The 19,672-nt window shown below is 35.5% G+C and overlaps 1 protein-coding gene across 3 annotated transcripts in view; it reads right to left on the bottom strand.

Moving 5' to 3' along the window:
• Positions 1–17,859: 17,859 nt before the first annotated feature.
• The window catches only part of LOC149233479 (uncharacterized), a 107,831-nt gene continuing 106,018 nt past the window's right edge, over positions 17,860–19,672 (bottom strand). For all 3 annotated transcript variants that reach the window (XM_089379769.1, XM_089379767.1, XM_089379768.1), the window contains one exon: positions 17,860–18,764. In XM_089379769.1, coding sequence (XP_089235895.1) covers positions 18,748–18,764 — 17 coding nt within the window. In that variant the 3' untranslated portion in view covers positions 17,860–18,747. The remainder of the gene's footprint in view (positions 18,765–19,672) is intronic.

Genomic DNA, 19,672 nt, shown 5'->3' with positions numbered 1-19,672 from the left:
TAAAGATGCAGAATTAAACTGAAAGCAGGAAAGAACTAATCTATTTTGCTCAAATGAAATTGCAGGAATGGAAATGCTAGTCTACGCTTGCAGAATTGAAAGGCTAATCTATGAAAGCAGGAAATGCTAATCTATGAAAGCAGGAAATGCTAATCTATGAAAGCAGGAAATGTCTATGCTACTTTTGCATAATGGAAATGAAATAAACTACTTAGCAGAAGGCAAGAGTAAGAAAATAGAAGAAAAGCAACAATTACTAATACTCTGACGCTTACCCGGCAACGGCGCCAAAAAGATGGTGAGCTCCAGTATCGTAGCAATAATGCTACAACTCCTGGGGCTTCCTATCTCTAATTTTATCAACCCGGTAGTTCGTACAAACTTGGAAGCGACGGTGCTGTATGCACAAGTACTAGCTCTTGTCGCAGCTGTCACTTGGTCAGCTGGCACAAGTCCGCTAGGGCTCAAGCCAACTTCTATATGCTCTCAGAAGAAGCTTTCTAAATGATGGACGAAGGCTATCTCATAGGAAATCAATCTACTTTGCAAAAATGAACTGCAAGCCAACCAAAACATGAAACCCTAGTAAACCCTAATTTGACTAGTTCGACCTCTATGATGCAATAGTGAGAGTGAAAATGTCTAAAAAGGATGCCATTACTTCTAATGATGTGAAATGCATGAACTCAAACTACTTCTATGAAAAAGAACATTGTTTTTGTATTTTTGCTTAAGTGGATGGAGTGATTATGAGTTTGTTTCTTATTAGGGTTTGGCTGTGCAGAGGTGGTGCGAAGGGAGAGAAAGCTTGGGAAAGGTCATGAGGGCTAGGAGAGGTTCGAGAGGGTCCCTAGCATCAATCCACAAAAGTCTACAACGTTCAGATGCTCGGCAACCAAGTTTGCAGGCTTCTACAGGATGTCTGCAGGGGATCCTACAGGAAACTAAGGAATTCTACAGGAAGTCTGCTAACTTCTACAGGATGTGCTGTAAGTGGAAGTTTTGGGTGATGGTGAAGTGATGGAACGGTTTGGGTGGATAGGTAAGGTGGAGATGGAGCTTGTGATGACTCAGGGGCAGAGAAACAGGATGGAGAAAGAGTGCACGGAGTTGGTTGGTGGATAGAAGGATGGCAGCAACGAAAGGTCAAAAAGATGAAGCTACGTGGCAATGGATGAGTTGGAAGGTAAAAGAGCTGAACAGAGGTCGAGTAGGTGGCTTGAGGAGAGGTTAAGAAGAAGAAGAAGGAAGTAGAATGATATGGAGCAGTGTAAATAAAACAAATGACTTATGTCTTGCACCAAAAACGAGAATTCATTAACCAGTGCTACCTGTGCTATTAAACCAATGAACAACGCTGTAAATCATGAAGAAAAGTCGTGCATGGAATTGTAATGACGAAGTATGGCCCAAGAGAAAAATGCATGGAAGGATCCACGATTAAACCGACTGTGTTGCAGCTTGCATAAAAGTAGAAAAGACTGCGTTTTTTTTTTGTGGTTGGTATAGACTGCACCCCAATCCCTAAACAGAGATGGCAGTGGAGGCACTAACAACCTTTTCTTGGAGCTCCAGTGGATTACAAACCTCCTATCCTAATTTAAGCAACTGAAATTAATTTAACCATAAGCTAATCCTACTCAATCTTATTAAAGAAATCAAATCAGCAACCTGTGTTCTTTGCAATGCATATCAAAACAAGGAAACAAAATGTTGGAAAGAAAGGTAAATAACACTACAAGAAGAGGAGATCTATTGCTCTCAGGTTGGGCCCTAACCTGAGAGTTATAGCTCCCTTAAAAGCTCAGAATTAGATCTAAATCTGCTTGCCTTTATTCATAATCAAAAGTCTAATGTCATGCCAAAACTGGCTTACAAAAACAAACACCGAGCTATGCTCAAAAATTACAGTATCAGTCCAAAAGTTCAAAAAGCTCCTAACAAAGGCTACGGCCTTCATATTTATACAAAATGAAGATCAAGCTGGCTTCCTCCATTCGTGGAGCTTGGCTGTCCAACTGAAAGTCAAACTGCTGTAAAACTGCTGATCCTGTAGAACGTGTTGGCTGCCTTTAAGCTCGGTGGGGAGAGCTGTTAGAGCTCAAAGTTAAGGTGAAAATCACGAGGAGGGTCATCAAGACTGTGGACAACTTCCCTATGAACCCGCAATGTCACCTTTGTTGTCTCCTTGTCTCCTTTTGCGTGGTCTTTTGCTCTCTTTAATGCCAAGAACCTGAAATCATCATGTATTAGTCACATAGATATAATGACTGCCCTTCTTCCTACAAACAACACGAATATACTAAGAAATGAATGCATAAGTGGTAAAATATGAATGGTTGAGCAAGGTAAGTAGGCCAATATGAGCCCAAATTGTACCAAAAATTGGGGCTCATCAGTTTGTGTAGAATGTGCATTGATTTTAGAGCATTAAATAAAATCACAATAAAGAATCATTATCCTCTTCCTCGTATTGATGATTTGTTAGATCAGTTAAAAGATGCATTTTACTTCTCTAAATTGGACTTACGAAGCAGCTACCATCAGATCAGAGTTGCAAAACAGGATGTATGGAAGACTGCTTTCAAAACGAAACAAGGACTTTATGAATGGATGGTTATGCCTTTTGGCTTAACTAACGCTCCAGCTACATTCATGCGAGCCATGAATGATGTATTTAGGCCATTCATTGATGATTTTATAATAGTCTATTTAGATGATATTCTTGTTTTCAGTAGAACATGGGATGAACATGTAAAGCAGATTTTAGATGTTTTGAAAAGAGAAAATCTCTATGTAAAACTGTCAAAATGTGAATTTCGCAGAACATCTTTGAATTATTTGGGTTATATTGTAATGGGTGGTGAATTGAAGATAGATCCCTCTAAGGTAAAAGTCATTATAAATTTGCCTAAGCCCAATACTGCCACAGAAGTTAGAAGTTTCTTAGGGGCAGCGCAATATTGGAGAAAGTTTATTGCTAACTTTTCTTTGATTGCAACTCCTTTACATGCTTTGACAGGTGTGAAATAGGTGTTTCAATGGGGAGACAAACAGCAGAAATCCTTCGACACATTGAAAGAAAGGATCAGTACAGCGCCAGTACTAGCACTGCCAGATCTTCAGCATCCATTTGAGATCGAGACATATGCAAGTGAATATGCCATGGGGGAAGTGTTGATGCAGCACAGAAAGCCTATATGCTTTCATTCTGAGACATTCACATCAGTAGTAGTTAACTATCCCACATATGATAAATAATTGTATGCATTATTTCAGAGTGTTAAAAGGTGGAAACATTACATAATGGGTAAAGAAACAATCATACATATTGATCATCAACCACTACAATACTTACACTCATAAACAAAATTGCAACAATCACAACAGTATAGGTGGATGGGTTTTCTACAGAAATTTCATTTCGTTATCAGAGATAAGAAGAGCATACATAATAAGGTTGTAGACATGTTATCAAGACCAATTATAAATGCATCCACAATACTTAAGCATAATTCAGTAATTCGTGAAAGTTACATCAAACAATATTCTCAAGACACAGATTTTAAGGATGTATATGCAACTTTAAGTCATGGAAAGCAAGTAGAAGAATTGGATTATTACATAAAGGAAAAACTCTTATGTCATTTGGGAAAGTTATCCATTCCATAAACTGAAAGGGTTAATATAATTCAAGAAGCACATACTTCTTTCATATCAAGTCATTTTGGTGTAAGTAAAACAGTTGCACAATTACAAAGATTCAGTGCTATTGGCCACGAATGAATGAGACATTTTCTAGATATATTAAAGGATGTACTATGTGTGCTACAAGCAAGCCATGTAATAGAAAATTAGGCTTGTATAATCCACTTCCAATTCCTTCCCGTCCTTGGGAAAGTGTTTCCATGGATTTTGTTGGGGGATTGCCAAAGTCTAGAAAGAGTCATGATTATTTGTATGTAGTTGTGGATAGGTTCAATAAGATGTATATTTTGACACCATATAATAAACAAGTCACAGCTGAACAAACTGCAAAGTTGTTCTTTCAAAATGTATGGGTTCATTTGGGGTTACCAACTTCTATTGTATCCGATGAAGATTCTCGATTTGTCAGGAAATTTTGGTCACAAAGTTAAAGAAAAGCATGACATTTCATCCGCAAACAGATGGTGAGACAGGAGTGGTCATTAGGACAGTGATACAATTTCTCCGAGGATATTGTAGTAAGCATCCCAAACTTTGGGATGAGAATTTGTGTTATGTGCAGCATGCTTACAACCATGCAAAACATTCTTCTACTCAGAGATATCCTTTTGAGATTTGTTTTGGTTTTATACCAAAGTCTCCCTTGGATTTTGTCTTTGGTAAAGACATAGCAGTTGATTGACATAGTGATGTGGACAAAGAAACCAAGTTCATTGAACAAATCCAAGAAATTCACCAGGCAATACAAGAGCAGTTGGAAAGAAGCCAAGCAAAGTATAAGGTGTGATATGACAAGCATCGAGTTGAGCATAGTTTTCAAGTTGGTGATCAAGTTTGGTTGTAAATCAGAAAAGAAAGACTACAAGGGGAAGGTAAAAATTTGAAACCAATTAGATATGGTCCTTCCAAAATACTTGACAAAATTGGTGAAAATGCTTTCCGCCTAGATCTACCAGCTTACATGCAAATCTATTCTGTCGTAAATGTTGAAAACTTGCGATTGTATGAGCCTTCATTGATTGAATATCCTGAAGAGCAAGGTCAGCTACCTTCCATTGAAGATCTTTTGCCTGAGTATCTCAATGGGCTACAGGAGGACACAGTTCTTGACAAGAGGATAAGGACTTTGCGACAGGGAAATTTTGGGTATCTTCGAGTTGGACTCAAAGGTACAAATCCAAGTAAATCACGATGGATAGAGGTTGGAAAAGTGATGGAAATTTATCCTCACTTACTCGATAGCTAAAACCAACTTTTGGTGGACCAAAAGCTTCCAGTGGGGAGAAGTGATCCAAAATGGATTCATTTTTGCCTCTGGATCAATGTCTTCAAAGACATATGAAAGTAGGATCAATTCGAATTTCTCGTCGATACGATTCCAACGGTGCGAATGGCACGTAAATCTGAGTCCGAATGGAGAAGTTAGAGCCAGTCAAAGTTTGTGGAAAACTAGGGCAAAAAAGTCAAAAGTCAAAGGTCAACTAGGTCAACAATCAATGGTCAATGCCAACGTCAGCAAGACACGTGTCAACCGGGGAATGGGCCATAGGTCCTGGATGATGTTAGCAAAGAAGGTGACGTGGCAATTTGTGATTGGTTCACACGAACCAATCCAGTGTTGACATGTGGCAGCCCAGATTTTCCCAATGTTGGCATGAAATCCCAAAATTTTGGGGTTGAGGAGGATCGAACCCCTAGCTTCCCAGAGTGGCAACAACTTCACCTAAATTAGTTCATCGGTTGGACTACCATCAGACTTGGTAACAGATATGATGAACTTCCTTTTATGTTGTGTTGGGATCTTCACCGGAAAAAGGTCGGGCGGTCGGGGTCAACCCCACGACCGTTGGTCCTTTGATTTTATGTTATCGCATTATCCTACATTCACTGCAGATTGCAACGACATATGGTATGTCAATACCATATCATCGAAACATAACCAACGAAACAGCGGAGTTAACACAAATCGTATCACATATCCAATGTATAACGGCAGAATGGTCGGCAGGGGTTTCGAACCCTCGACTTCCAAAACCTTATTTGCAAATTACTTCGCATAACTCCACTAACCAAAATGCCGAAGGGTGGGACTTGGTTAACCAAGCCACTAATTTTTTAATAAACCATTGTAGGTGCCGAACCCGCCCTACCACCAGCGCGCAGTCCGAGGTGGTTTTATGCAGGCCGAGGCGGTTTTTGCCAAATAGAGGGTGGTTTTGCAGGGACAAAGGTGGTTTTGGACCATTCCAAGGGGTCTCGAGGTCACAGTGGCCAAATATGGTTGAGTTTATACTCGTTTGACTTGAAATTTCAAGCTAAACATAGTGGTGATTTTCATTTTCTTATTTGAGACTCTGTTTTCGAGCTCAAACCTGTAACAACATTTTGAAGACAAAATAAAGAGGTCAGCGCTGGAAGCGAAAGGATCAGGAGACATAGCCAGAATGTCTGGTGAACTCCTTTATTAAATTTAGCTGTGTTGATGTGTTTTAATGTGTTTTCAAATTGTCTGTGTGTTTATGTTATTTGCAATCTTTTCAATCCATTGCACTAAGTAACATAAGCGAATTCACACATAGTTTATAATACCTTTTTCATTAACGGATCAATTATGAAGACAGAAACTAGTTACATTTTCCAAAATTCCCTCTTAACTAGGGAGGTATTCATAATTGTACAACCATTACAAGGATATTCTCAAACTGAAGGGTTCTCATAAGAAGAGTCAGATTGGTAAGCCATCTTTAAGCATTAGCATTATGACCAACATTGTCAACATAGTAAGGCATTAAATTGACAAGATATTTCTTATACAAGAGCATAATGTTGGGAGGCTTTACGTGAAATACCACACTACCTCTACAAGACACATACCCCATCTAGATATTCACTAGGTATGTCCTTTTAGGATTATTCTTATCTTGGATTCCAAATCCTCAAAGAATAGATATCATCTTTGACCACTCTTATCTTGGATTCCCAATCCTCAAAGAATATGTCCTCTTTGACCACTCTTATCTTTGATACTTGTCTAATACTCAAAGAGTGTTGGTCCATTTCCTATATTGGATTTTTTCGATCCTCAAGGAAATCACAAATTCTTATCCAAACCTCCATTCTCCATTCTCCCTCCATGGCCTTCGCTTAGACTTACCATTGTTAGTCTTGATCAAGTGCATGACACATGAAAGAGAGAATACATTTGTGATGTCCATCATCACTCTCTCCCAATCAAAGAGTAGATATTCATTCCCTCTTGATTAGGGAATAGATACTTTCTCCTATTTAAGGAGACTCCTTTACTCCCTCTAAAATATATAGAATATTCCTAACTTCCTTTCAATTTGGAAGTCATAGCTACAAGCTCTCTAACTTGTCTTCATAAGTGTATTAGCTACCAATTCTTCATGGAGATAATTGCAAGGCTCCCTCTTTCCTTTTTGTATCTCATCATATTGAGCTTCTTCCTTCTTGGATATTATGGAGCCATCCACTTACTTTAATCTTGTGACAGGGTTCAGGGCATCAATATTGCTCATCACTTTCCTCTAGTCATCATCAATGAAGGAATTATATTGAGCCTTATCAAACTTCAAGTTAGTCATAGCTCCCTCTTAACATGAAAGTGATTTTTGTTGATGTAGGAACATGAACATCAAGTTATCTTCTTACATTGTTACCTTTCAATCTCAAGGTGATTATGTGAACACCTTGACTACATAACCCTCCAAGTATTTCCAAAACCATTTACTCAATCCATATGTTCTTTGAATCGAGTACAATGCCAACAGTTGAACTTGCCCCAACTTCCATCATGGATTCCTACAACATATTTCCAAGGAGAAAAATAGTATGTTAACTAGGTAACCAATATAAAAATAAATATCAAACTTACCTTATCATGATGGCCTCTTTTATCAAAATATCTGCATACTTGAGTCCCTTTAAATCAACATCCATTAATATGATCCATCTCCACATTATATAAGAATCCTTCCATGCATTCATTTTAATCAGAGTGCCCATGAATCGAACTTGATTACCAAGTTACAATATATTCCTTGGAGTTGTTATTATTAACTCCCTTTTATTTCTTCCGGAGACTATACTTGATGTTGATCAACATTGTTACATTTATGCCATGCAATTTTGTGAGAAATTCTTGATCTCTATCCATTCCAAAGCATGTGAAATTTATTCTTTCAAGCATCATGCAGTCATCTAGTAGATTTACCGAGCACTTTTTTATATTCAACTCTTTCTGCAAGATTCTTGTATATATGAACTTTAACCTAGAGAGGAGCTATTTAGAATATGCATACCCTTTCTTTCATACAACCATCTAGCCATCCTTTGAACGAGCTTGCTTCTTGTAACTGTCGAAGCTAAGTTCCTTATCCCAAGAACTAGAAATACTTTTACTATGCCCTTTGTTAGCACTTAGAAAGTTTCTCTTGGTTGTAGGAGAGAAATTCCCAAGGTAACCTTTTCACTCCAACTTGTAGATTGAAGGCTAGCCCCTTCAATCCAAAGAGGGATCTCTCTGACTTTCACACTATGGCTAGATATTTTGGATAGGTTGTGTTGATGTAGGGTTTGGTTGGGCCTGAAATCAATAGTTTGCATTGGGTGATGGAGTCAAATAGCTAGTTTTTTAAGGTAATTTACCAAGATGCTAGTTGCTTAATCAGGATTGATAAAGGCAAGGTGGATAGCAAATCCTAGACCTTTTCCATTTGTTGTAGATGGGTGAAGAAGAAGAAACATAGTCCACCACAATAGGGCATGCACAATGAATCCTAAGGTGGCTTTAGAGGATCAGAATGAGAACCTTTGAAAACCAAACTCAAAGCATCAAAAAATAATGAACTCTTAATTAATTTAACTTTCCAAACATTCAAAGGAAATGTAGTTATGAGATTATTGAAGGAGAAATTCAAAAACACATAGATACATACTAACATCCACTATCTCATGAATCTTTATATCACTGTTTAGAATCTACTGATCTTGGCAAATGAAAAGATTGAAGCATTCAAAACACACAGACAATGAAACTATAATTTTTAGAAAATCCAACCCTTTCTTCATATTCCTGATGCAATATATAGAAATTACAATAGAGTTTAGCTCCTTGAAGTATGGTATCAGTAATTACAAAATATTTACATAGTATTTGAAAGTTTAACTGACAAAATTACAAAAAACCATATCCTCTAATCTATTCAGACCACTAATATGGTACATAATCCTTTGTCAAAATAGAGTACAAGGGTTGTTATACGCTTCTGTTGCTAGTATCCTGGGAGAAGAACGAGCTATTTGTTGCAAGATAGGATCTGGAACAATCTATTTCTTTACAATCTTAAACTATGAAGCTTGAACTCGCATTCCCTCATTGTAGCCAACTGATACATGAACCTGGAAATGATGCCAAAATTGTGTAATTGTTTTCCCTCTTTACTGCGTTCTTTCCTCATGTTGACTCGTACCCCTCAGGGCACAAAAATATATGATATCTTACCACAGCATACTCAAAAATATTATTGCTTGATCATTTGACCATGGCAAACCAAAATGTTAAATATATACTAGGGTTTGGTGCAACAAAATTAGGGTTTTACTGTAACAAAATTAGGGTTTGCACTATACATTGTCTCCTGGATTCAACTAATCACTTCCCTGTCCTCTGCAACTTGAGCAAGGATGCCCAACTTGTCTTGACTCCTTGTCACCCTCCTATCTGGCTTTAGTGAGCTTTTATCAATTTTTAGGGTTCTGTTTTCTCCTTTCTCAACATACTCTGTTTTTCTTTATCTTTTCTTACCATCTAAAACCTGCTCTGTTTTTTCTTCTTCATCAAGGATGATGATTGCTTATTTGTATTTGGGATCCATTATAGCCTTGAAGTTCCACCTAAGCTTGTTAGTAGGTCAAGTGTGAGGCCTCTTGCCAAAAATGCTAACTATCTCAGCTTCCTTATCTTTTGCTTTGATTTTTTGTTTACCCTTTTGTTCTTTGAACTTCCCTATTTTATTTCTTCCTCTTCAAAATTCATTTGTTGACTTCTTTGGCTTCTAGTTCTTCCTTCATAAACCTCAACCTCAACTTCTGACATTTTTACAGGGACCTCCTCATGCTTTTCAACCTAAGGTTGACTAGATTCTCCTTTGGTTTCATGGGCAGCATCTTGAGGAGAAGCTATGTTTTGGCCTCCTTTTGATCTTCTAGGTACAAGTGGGTTTGGGTTCCTCTCTCTAATTTTCCTTAATTGTTCCACTTGTTTATTTACCTCATGGTTATATAAAATCTTAATAAGATTGTGATGACAAATATCATGAGTTTGTAATTTAGGTCCCTTTCTTGCTTTACTGCACACTTCCAATAAATTTCGATGTAGGAAATAAGGCAAATTCATTTTCCTAAAACCTGCTAAGTGACAAGGGAATCTCATGTGGTATAGGTAAGCTTTAGAATACCTACCCTCACAAGTGTAGAACAACTAGACATTCTTGAGTGCAGTAGCCCATTAAGGTTTCAACTTACTTTGGAGGACCCCTGCATCCCAATCTTGATTTTGGCAGACTTCTTTCAAGAAGAAGTTTAAATATACATTCAGTGACCTCTGCTTCTTAAACCACCTTTCTCCCTTTGTTGGTAACCCTGTTGCTTTAGCAATTGATTCTTCGGTGACAAGGAATTTTAATGTCCTAATTTTTGTTGTATTACCATTGAAAGAGAAGACAAATTCATGGCACCAGCTAAGGTTGTATCCATTAAATCGTTGAAAGACTGGTTCCCAACCTGCACTTATGAAAAGGTCCAGGGTGCACTTCAAAGTACATTCCATCAGGTTCGAACCTCTTCACATGGCCAGAACAACCCATTTTTCCAAGCTCCAACACCTGTAAGACCTTTACTGACCTTGCAATTACTCAAAAGAGGATTGCAAAACAATTTACCTTCTTTCTACACTAGAAAATAACAATTCTTGGTTTGCTAGAAAAAACATTTTTTGGGAAAAACATAGTAAACTAGGGTTTATTTAAAAATGGCTCGAATGGGCTCAAAACTCTTGGAAAATGTCACTTCGTGCAAGGGAAGGACCTTTATTTGACAAACCACCACGTCGACGCTCAGAATAGACAGTTTAACGAGTCAAAAAATGAATTTTATTTTTTTCGAAAAGCACTACGAAATGTTTTTGTAACGTTAAACTGATTTTTTGCTATAGGTCATGTCATAAGGTAAAAGTTTGCATAAACTCGGGGTTAGTAAAAAGGACGTAAATGACACATTTCCCTAGGTTTGACCATCCTTATGATGAACACAACACCCCCATTTTCATGATTATGACTTACAAAAAAGATGGATTGACATCCCTGACCTAACATGAAGTTGTAAACCTGACGCTAACAGTGCCCTTCACACTGCAACTTTGACCATCTACATTCCTTCATCCTTCAAATGTATTGTTACCATACTATATGGAATATATACCAATCATAATGTTGCTTCCAAGAATCTTCCATAATGATGATTCTTATAGGATCTTGATGATCCTTCTTTGCAAAATGACTACCTCTAACTTGATGTTAGAAAATGCTTGGATGAACAATAATATGCAATATGATTGCAATTTTCTCATTCTCTTTAAACTAGATGATATATCTTAAAGAAAAATAAATAAGTAGATTCATTTTTTTCTAATATCATGTGCTTTTATCTACCATGCATTTACAAAAATCAAGACTTCTATTAGAGAATGCAACTATGCATGCTCTCCTACTTTCTACTTGGTAAAAGAAAGACAAATTTCATAAAGAACCTGACAAATATGAGACTTCCTTTAATAATAAAGATCCTTGGGATCTTCTCCTTTCGTCTTTTGCTTTGGTTCTCCCTTTTCATCGGATATGTGAGCTTCACTTCTTTCCTTTCTTTTGTTGTTCACTTTATTGTTTGGAGAATCCCTTTTAAAGTGTCCATACTCATTACATCTAAAGCATTAAATCTTGGCCATATCTATTTTCTTCTTGGACTTTCCAAACTTCCCTTTCTTCAACTTCTTAGTTCTTGCAATGAAGGCTTGAGATCGTTCATTTGAATCAGTGTCATCATTTTCCTTGATCCAGGATTCTTCCAAGATACATTGATTCCACAATTCATCAAAAGATGTGGTATCTTTCTTTGAGTAGATGCTAGTTTCAAAACTACTCCAATCAAGTTCAAAACATTTAGTACACAGATAGTGATCTCAAAGTCTATAATAGTCTCCCCAAGCCCTTGCAACTGGTCTCTTATTTGTGAGATCTTCATTAGATAGGTGGCCATGTCTCTATCCTTTGATTTCCTTATTCTATGTAGTTGATTCCTCAAGGAAAACTTTTAACCTAATGTACTTATAGAGTACAACTTTACCAACTTATCATACATAGCCTTTGATGTCTTCAAATCAGCAACAAAGGGAACAAGATGATCTTTAATGGATTCAACAATGATCATTTGTGCTCTTACTTCTCCCTTCTTGTACTTTGCTAATTCTTGAGTCTTCACTTTACTTGGTTTAACAACTTCACCAAGAACATATTCCATTACTTCATTCTTTGTGAGTGCCAAGTCAATCCTCTCTTGTGATTTCCTCGCAAAATGTAGCCATGTGATCAGTAGATTGAGACATAGAAGACAATCTAATACTTCTTAACCAAAATTCCTTCATTCTTGATGATGACTTCAACTATCTTAATGCTTTCAAGACCTTCAAGGAGACCTCAAAGATGCCCTAGAATGATGTCTTCTAAGCTGCCTTCAACAATGATATCTTCAAATAGCTTCAAGGAGTAAATGATGATCCCAAGACTCTTTGTTGCTTTCTTCTTCAACTTGATGCACTAGAGAATCTTCAATAATAACTTGTCTTTCCTTTCTTCAATGAGAGCTTGATGATGAGGTCCTCTTTAATGTGGTGACCTTCCTTCGTGATCAATGGGTATTCTTCTTTGTGTCCTTCTGCAAATGATTCCCCTTGACAAACAAACTCTTCAAGATGATATTCTAGTTGCCTTCTCTTGTTCACCTTAGCTCTGATACCATGTTGGAGAATGCAGCAAGGCAATTATTAATTCAATTTCTCCTTAACCTTAATAATTGCTTGTGAACTTTATTTATTTTATTGCGTTTCTTTATTAGATCTTATTCATCAAACAATTATCAAGAACAAAAACAGTAAAGATAATGGACACAAAAGTCTGCATGGGGTAGCTCAAGTGGCAATGGTCGTGGAAATGAAGTCTCACCGAACCGGAGATCTTGGGTTCGATTCTTGTGTTACCCTCCCCGGAAATGGTGTGAATAACGGACATGTAAAAACTCGAAAATGAGAGGGTCCTACCAAGCTTACAAAAAAAAAAGATAATGGACACAAAAATTAAGCTCCAAGCCAGGGCAAAACCCTTCGAAGGGAAAACCTAGAAAATATCCTCTTATAAAATCTGCTTCAAATGAGAAAACCAAGACCCAAACCTCAAGACCAAGACCTCCTCCTAGCACCAAGTTAGCCCTCCAAGAAGCCCTTTCAATTAGGTCAAAGTCAAGCCAAGTCAACAAGAGTCAAACCCTTCCAGAATTACACCTAACTCAAAAAAAGTGTCCACAACTACAATATTTCGGACCTGCAGTGGGTCTGTAACTTCAACCCCTACAACAACTCAAAATCTTCGCATGTGTGAGATAAATAAGGAAAAACTTGACCAAAAGATTGATTCTCCTTCCTTCTTGCTTCAACTTCGTTTCTCCTTGCCTTTCTTGAATTTCACACCTCAAATCAAACTTCTTGAATGCAAATCGAATTGGCTTCCAAATGAGATCGAGAAACTTCTATTTATACTCATTTGTGGAGGTTGAATAGCCCTCTTTGCGTTGACTTGTCTTTGGCAGGGCCGACTTGTGCTAAGAGGCTTATTTTGATTGTCTTGACTCAAAATAAATTCTTTTACATGGTACATCTTACCTAGATGGGTCTTATATACATGAAATTGAATTTCTTGACTAATGACAATAAATCTTATGACAAACCCTAGAAGCATGAAGAACATGCTTTACCTAGAAGACCAATCTAAAGAAACATGAAACTCTTACATTAAAATAATATTTTTCTTTCTTTTTCTTGTCACATAAGATATACATATTGACATGAGTATAATGACAATTATGAAGACCGAAACTAGTTACATTTTCCAACAGTATGTAAGTTAGCAAACCATAAACACAAATATAAATACAAACATGTTATTGAAGAGACTTCAACTTCAATGAGGCAATATTACTACCCACTTTCATCACATCAAAAAAGTTGATTTGATTATAAGATAAACACGAACATACACATGAATTATGATTGAAAAAGTCAATATTAAAGACAAAAAAAATAACTTGTATCTAAAAAAATTCCAATCATTTAAATTTTACAAGGTTTGAATTTATAATTTGAAAGTGTCGGCATTCTTCTTCCCTTTACGCTTTTTGAACGTAATAATATATAGTTTTTCACTATTTAAAAAGAAAAAAATTGAATTAAAATTTTTATTATTTTTTTAAATGATTATAAAATAGAAAAAAATGCAATCATCAACATTGATTAGGGATTAGGTAAAGGCTGAGATTAACTGGTTAGATCGCCTACCCAACATAACTGTCAATAAATAAAACAGATCACAAAATCAAATTTGGTTGACTCCTATTGCACTTGACAACATAAATACCCTCCATTCAAGTATTTTGGGTTGAAATTTCTTTGGGTTTTAACAAAAATAATAATAATAATAATAGACTTGGACATCTTTTGTTAACTTATCTAAAAATTACAAAAAAGAATTAAATGTAAAGTTCTCAAATTATGTCAACATGGTCATCGTTCAATGATAAAGACCATTGTGTGGCATGTTACCCACCAAGATTGAATTCACGTCCAATAAGTGATTAGAATTAGGAAGCCCAAAGTGTTAACTTTTTGTTGCAAAATGCCTAATTTGATTCACTATGAAAGAGGCACATTAACCATTGTGTGGCATGTTTCCCACCAAGATTGAATTCACGTCAAGGCACCAATAAGTGATTAGAATCAGGAAGCCTAAAGTGTTAACTTTTTTGTTGCAAAATGCCTAATTTGAATCACTACAGAAGAGGCACATTAGCTTACACTAACAAATATATTGCAGATGTCATCCAAACACATGGAAAAGCATAATTTGAGTATCTCTTCAAAGTTTTCTTTGGAAAAATAAATAAATACATATATAAAGAGTACATTGAAATTTTGAATGAACTTGATAAAATAAAGCCTCATATCACTACAAGAAATAATAGTACCATGAAAATGTGTTGCATATGGTACCTAAAATGTCTATGCCACTTTAACGCTTAAGTTTCAAGAAAATGCTTAAATAGGTTTCAATAAATTTAATTTTGATTTAATTTTCTATATAAGAATTTAAAATTTCGATAAACTCATTTAAATAGGGAACAATGGAGATATTTCCAACATCATCTACTAATTTGACAAAAACAAAAAGAAGATAAAAATGTCTAATAATTTTTTCAAAATTTTACCAAAAGATGTAGTGAGTGGGTGGACAAATAGATAAAAGAATTACAAAATAATACTCACATTGATAAAAAAACAAAAAACAAAAAAATTACGAAACAATAAAAAACTAAAAAATAATATAATCTAATACAAGTTTACAAATTAAAAAAAAAAAACCAAGATTAATTAAATTAAATAGATTATGCAGCATTTAATGCTATGGCAAGTGGTATGCCGATTATTGGACTTAAGTTGCTTTCAAATTTGGCAATCTATATACCAAACCATCCACTAGTTTAATACTATATGGCGAGTGGTATGTCGATTATTGGACTTAAATTGCTTTCAAATTTGGCAATCTATATACCAAACCATCCACTAATTTAATACTATAGAGTCAAGTGAGTAGACACAAACATTGATAATAATGATAATCTACAAAACTATTTCATCTTCCATAAATACAAAGATAATTGGGCAGACACAAATATTAATAATAATGATAATCTACAAAACTATTTCATCTTCCATAAATACAAAGATAATCATTGACAAAACATCTATTAAATAACTTATTTGAATGTCATTTCAAAAAATTAATTTTAAGAGTTAAACTTATATTAAAATAAAAAGATTAAAAACACATTTCACAAACTTCCAATAGAACTTTGTTTTGGGAGTTTGAAGTTGTATGATAAAAAAAATTCAAACAATCTTAAAAACTAAAAGAAATCTTAAGAAAAAATTAATTTTAAAAGTTAAACTTATATTAAAATAAAAAGGTTAAAAGCACTCATAAACTTCCAAGAGAACTTGGTTTTGGGAGTTTGAACGTGTATGATAAAAAATAAAAAATAAAATATCAAACAATCTTAAAAACTAAAATGAAATCTTAAGGAAAAATTATATTGAAAACTTAAAAATAATTAAAATAAAATGTGTTTAAATATCAACCATGAGATTATGAATAATCCATAAAATTATGAATTGACTATTAATAAAAGATGTTCCCCGCTTAAAATAAATACTGCTGGAAATAAATATTAATTGATCTTCATTATTGATAATTAAATAGGTTAGTTTTAAGAAAGGTGTTCCCTACTTAGAAATAAATAAATATTAATTTATAAGATCAAATAAATAGAATTAAATTCTTTTGAAAATTGAACTTAAATAATACAAATTAAACCAGATATCCTTTAAACTAAGTATATACTTACGAATTTGTCATTATTCTAATGTCTTAACTAATGCACTTAATATTTAATTTATTGAATAAAAAATACAATTGCACTACTCGAAAACTGAACTTAATCCGATTAAGAAATCATATATCTTGATATGGACATTATGAATTTTTCATTGTGTTAATAAGACTTAATTAATGGTCATGCTGCTTCATGATCTTAATTAACAAGACAGTCCAACGGACTTAATAATATACTCGCTACCTTTCTTAAGTTAATGAAAACTATATTTCAGTCCTTAGATATGTCTACTTGTATTTCTAAATGATGTTCTTAGTTATTTTAAAAACAAGGAAGACATTAATGTACACAACATTTCAATCCCACTTAGATATTTGTATTTATATTTCTAAATAATGTTTTTAATTATTCTGAAAACAAGAAAGAACATGATGTAAATAGCCTTAGATGTGAATATCACCAGATAATCCTCAAAGCTATTAGAAAACTTCGAAAAATAGCATCGCTTTCCCCTCCATACAAGAAAAATGACTTTTCCCCAACTGGGTCCAAGAGTAAGTAGCGCTATTTTTCCTCGTCCTGGGGAAGGATGATGATTCTGCTGAAGAGCAAGTACCGCTATTTTCCCTCATCCTGGAGAAGGATGATGATTCTGCTGTAGATGAGGCTCTGTTGATTATTCTTGATCCATTCCCCAGAGTAAGCAGCCCCCCTCACTCCCTGTCACGATGGGGCGGGAGAGGATAAGCGATGAAGAGGTTTTTGGTTTTTGACGCGGTGGAGAAAAAAAGGAACGAATGGATGATTGACTCCTGTCACTGCCTCGTTCCTCGACTTGCCTCCATACGAGAGACACATAGAGAGAGAGCCGTCCGTAGGCAAAATTGTGTAAATGCTAATTGTTTAAAGATAAGTGAGTTAGAACAAGTTATGTTTAAACCGAATTCATAGGAGTTCTGGCAGCTACCTTGGTGAGCATATAGTGTCTACTATCAACAAAAGGCACAATTACAATCAACAAGTTCCATAGTAAACAAGAAAAGTAGATATAGGGTCATGTAATGCTGACCTTTTATGAAGACAAGACCAACTCTACTTAAAAGAGCAAGAGAAGAGTGAGTGAGTACAAGTTATGTTTAAACCAAATTTTATACGAGTTCTGGCAGCTACCTAGGTGAGCAGATAAAGTGTCTACTATCAAACAAAATGCACGACTACAATCAACAAGTTCCGTAGTAAACAAGATAACCAGAAATAAGGTCATGTAATACTGAACTTTTATGAACACCACCTCGACTTTCAAAAAACAAGAGAAGTTTTGCATTATTGGTTGAAACCCAATAATGAACATCTTATCGATGAATCTTTAAAAAATGACTTTTTACGAAGGTAGACTGGTATGATTTGTACCCAACATAATACAATTCCAAAATGCACATAGGTTAAAATGTAACCTTAAATTGAGCTATGGAGCCAATGAATTTAGCCTCTATGATTGAACTAACGCTGCACATGAATTCCATGCCATGAAACCACCAAGTTTAGCCTCTTTTTTTGAGTTGATGTTACATATGATTTACACCGAACTCTATCAACTTATAATCCAGGGGTGTATGCCAATCAAGATATAAATCCAAGTCATTAATGTGACAATGCCCCATCTCAAGCCCTAAACCGCAGCCCAAAAACACTGAGCTGAGTGTCTTCGAAGGTTCGTTTCATTATCGACCTAAAATTTGTCAAACTCCTCCCAAAAACAGCCACGGTGCCATTTTCCACAATATTTAACCTTATATTGTTGTCCAACATAAAACCAGAATGGCATAAACAAAGGCTCGAATGGCCGCATCTCCAGCCAAGGGGCAAGTTTACATCCCTGTCTCCATTTATTTGAAATATCTGGTTCGAAGTTCTCAAATATCCAATTGTCATCACTCTCTAACTGCTTTTACCTCATTTGACAGAAAGCAAATAACTAATACGATGGAAAAGATGGAATAGATTCAATTAAGCAAAGACCTTGAACAACATTTGCCAGAAACAAATTATATTTTATCGAATACGATTCTTTAATCGTTTGAGAAACAAAAACTCAAAATGCTACATCCACTCAAAGCTCAGTCTTCATTTTACATATTCTCCCGCAATGAACACTTTCCTCAGTAAATGAAGAAAAATGCCAAGGAATACGATGGCTGAAATCAGATGTGTTTCTCTCTCAGCCACATTATCTTCATGGTTGAACACTTATCCTGAAATTCCATCTGCCAGTAGAACATTTTAAGATCATAATTAATGGTAATCAAAAGAGTTTAGTAAAGAACTTTAACAACCAATATGAAGAATCCAAGAAAATCCAAACAAGGAAAAATCTATGCTGGAATTAATAAATGCCATAAAGTCCAATGCGGACGGAAATGACCTCATGTTAAAGGAATTCAAGGGAACCTTACAAAATCCTTTTTGAATTTTCCCCCATGTAACCATGCACAGGAAACATCAAGAAACTTCACTGCCATCAAGTGGTAACCCGGGTAAACCATTGGTGTAGACTATAGTATGCCAAACCCAGCAGGGACATCAGGTATTAACATATCAGAGATATCCAGCCACAGGACTTGACCCCAAGATCTCTTATTTGTAATTCACAACACTTCTTATTAGCAATTCAGAACACTCAACCTCTCAAGCTAACCAATGAAATTAGTTATAATGTAATACTAATGGAATAAATCTTCAAATAAATTAATCAAAGCCTCCAGATCATTTCCCTACAGAAGTAAAAGATTAAAGCAGAATTTATTGATACAATTTGCTTCGAGCAGAAACTAAAGCAAATTTGAACCATGCAATGTTCAGAAATATACATTACTACTGTTAGTTACAACAAAAGCAGAAACAGTAACATAGAGAAACAATATTAGGACATTCCCAGTTGAAGGCAGTACATGTATGAACAAAACCATGTTACAGCCTGATTGATGATACCGCTCATCCATATCACTAACTTAGGCAAAACTGTGCTTGAATACTTCCAAATGATGAGCAATGTCCCACACTACAAGAAAAACATACGTCATAAGCGCTATCTATCATGAGCCCTTTCTCACTTGCCTGTAAAAAACTAAAACATTGTACTTGGCCTATAGGGGTTTCCTCCTCCACATCAACC

Source organism: Pinus tabuliformis, chromosome J (assembly GCF_031772625.1).
Source record: "Pinus tabuliformis cultivar Carrire ecotype Pingquan chromosome J, CPIR1, whole genome shotgun sequence".
NCBI lineage: Eukaryota > Viridiplantae > Streptophyta > Pinopsida > Pinales > Pinaceae > Pinus > Pinus tabuliformis.
The sequence above is the reverse complement of the archived record's forward strand: the minus strand, read 5'-3'. Positions and strand labels throughout refer to the sequence as shown.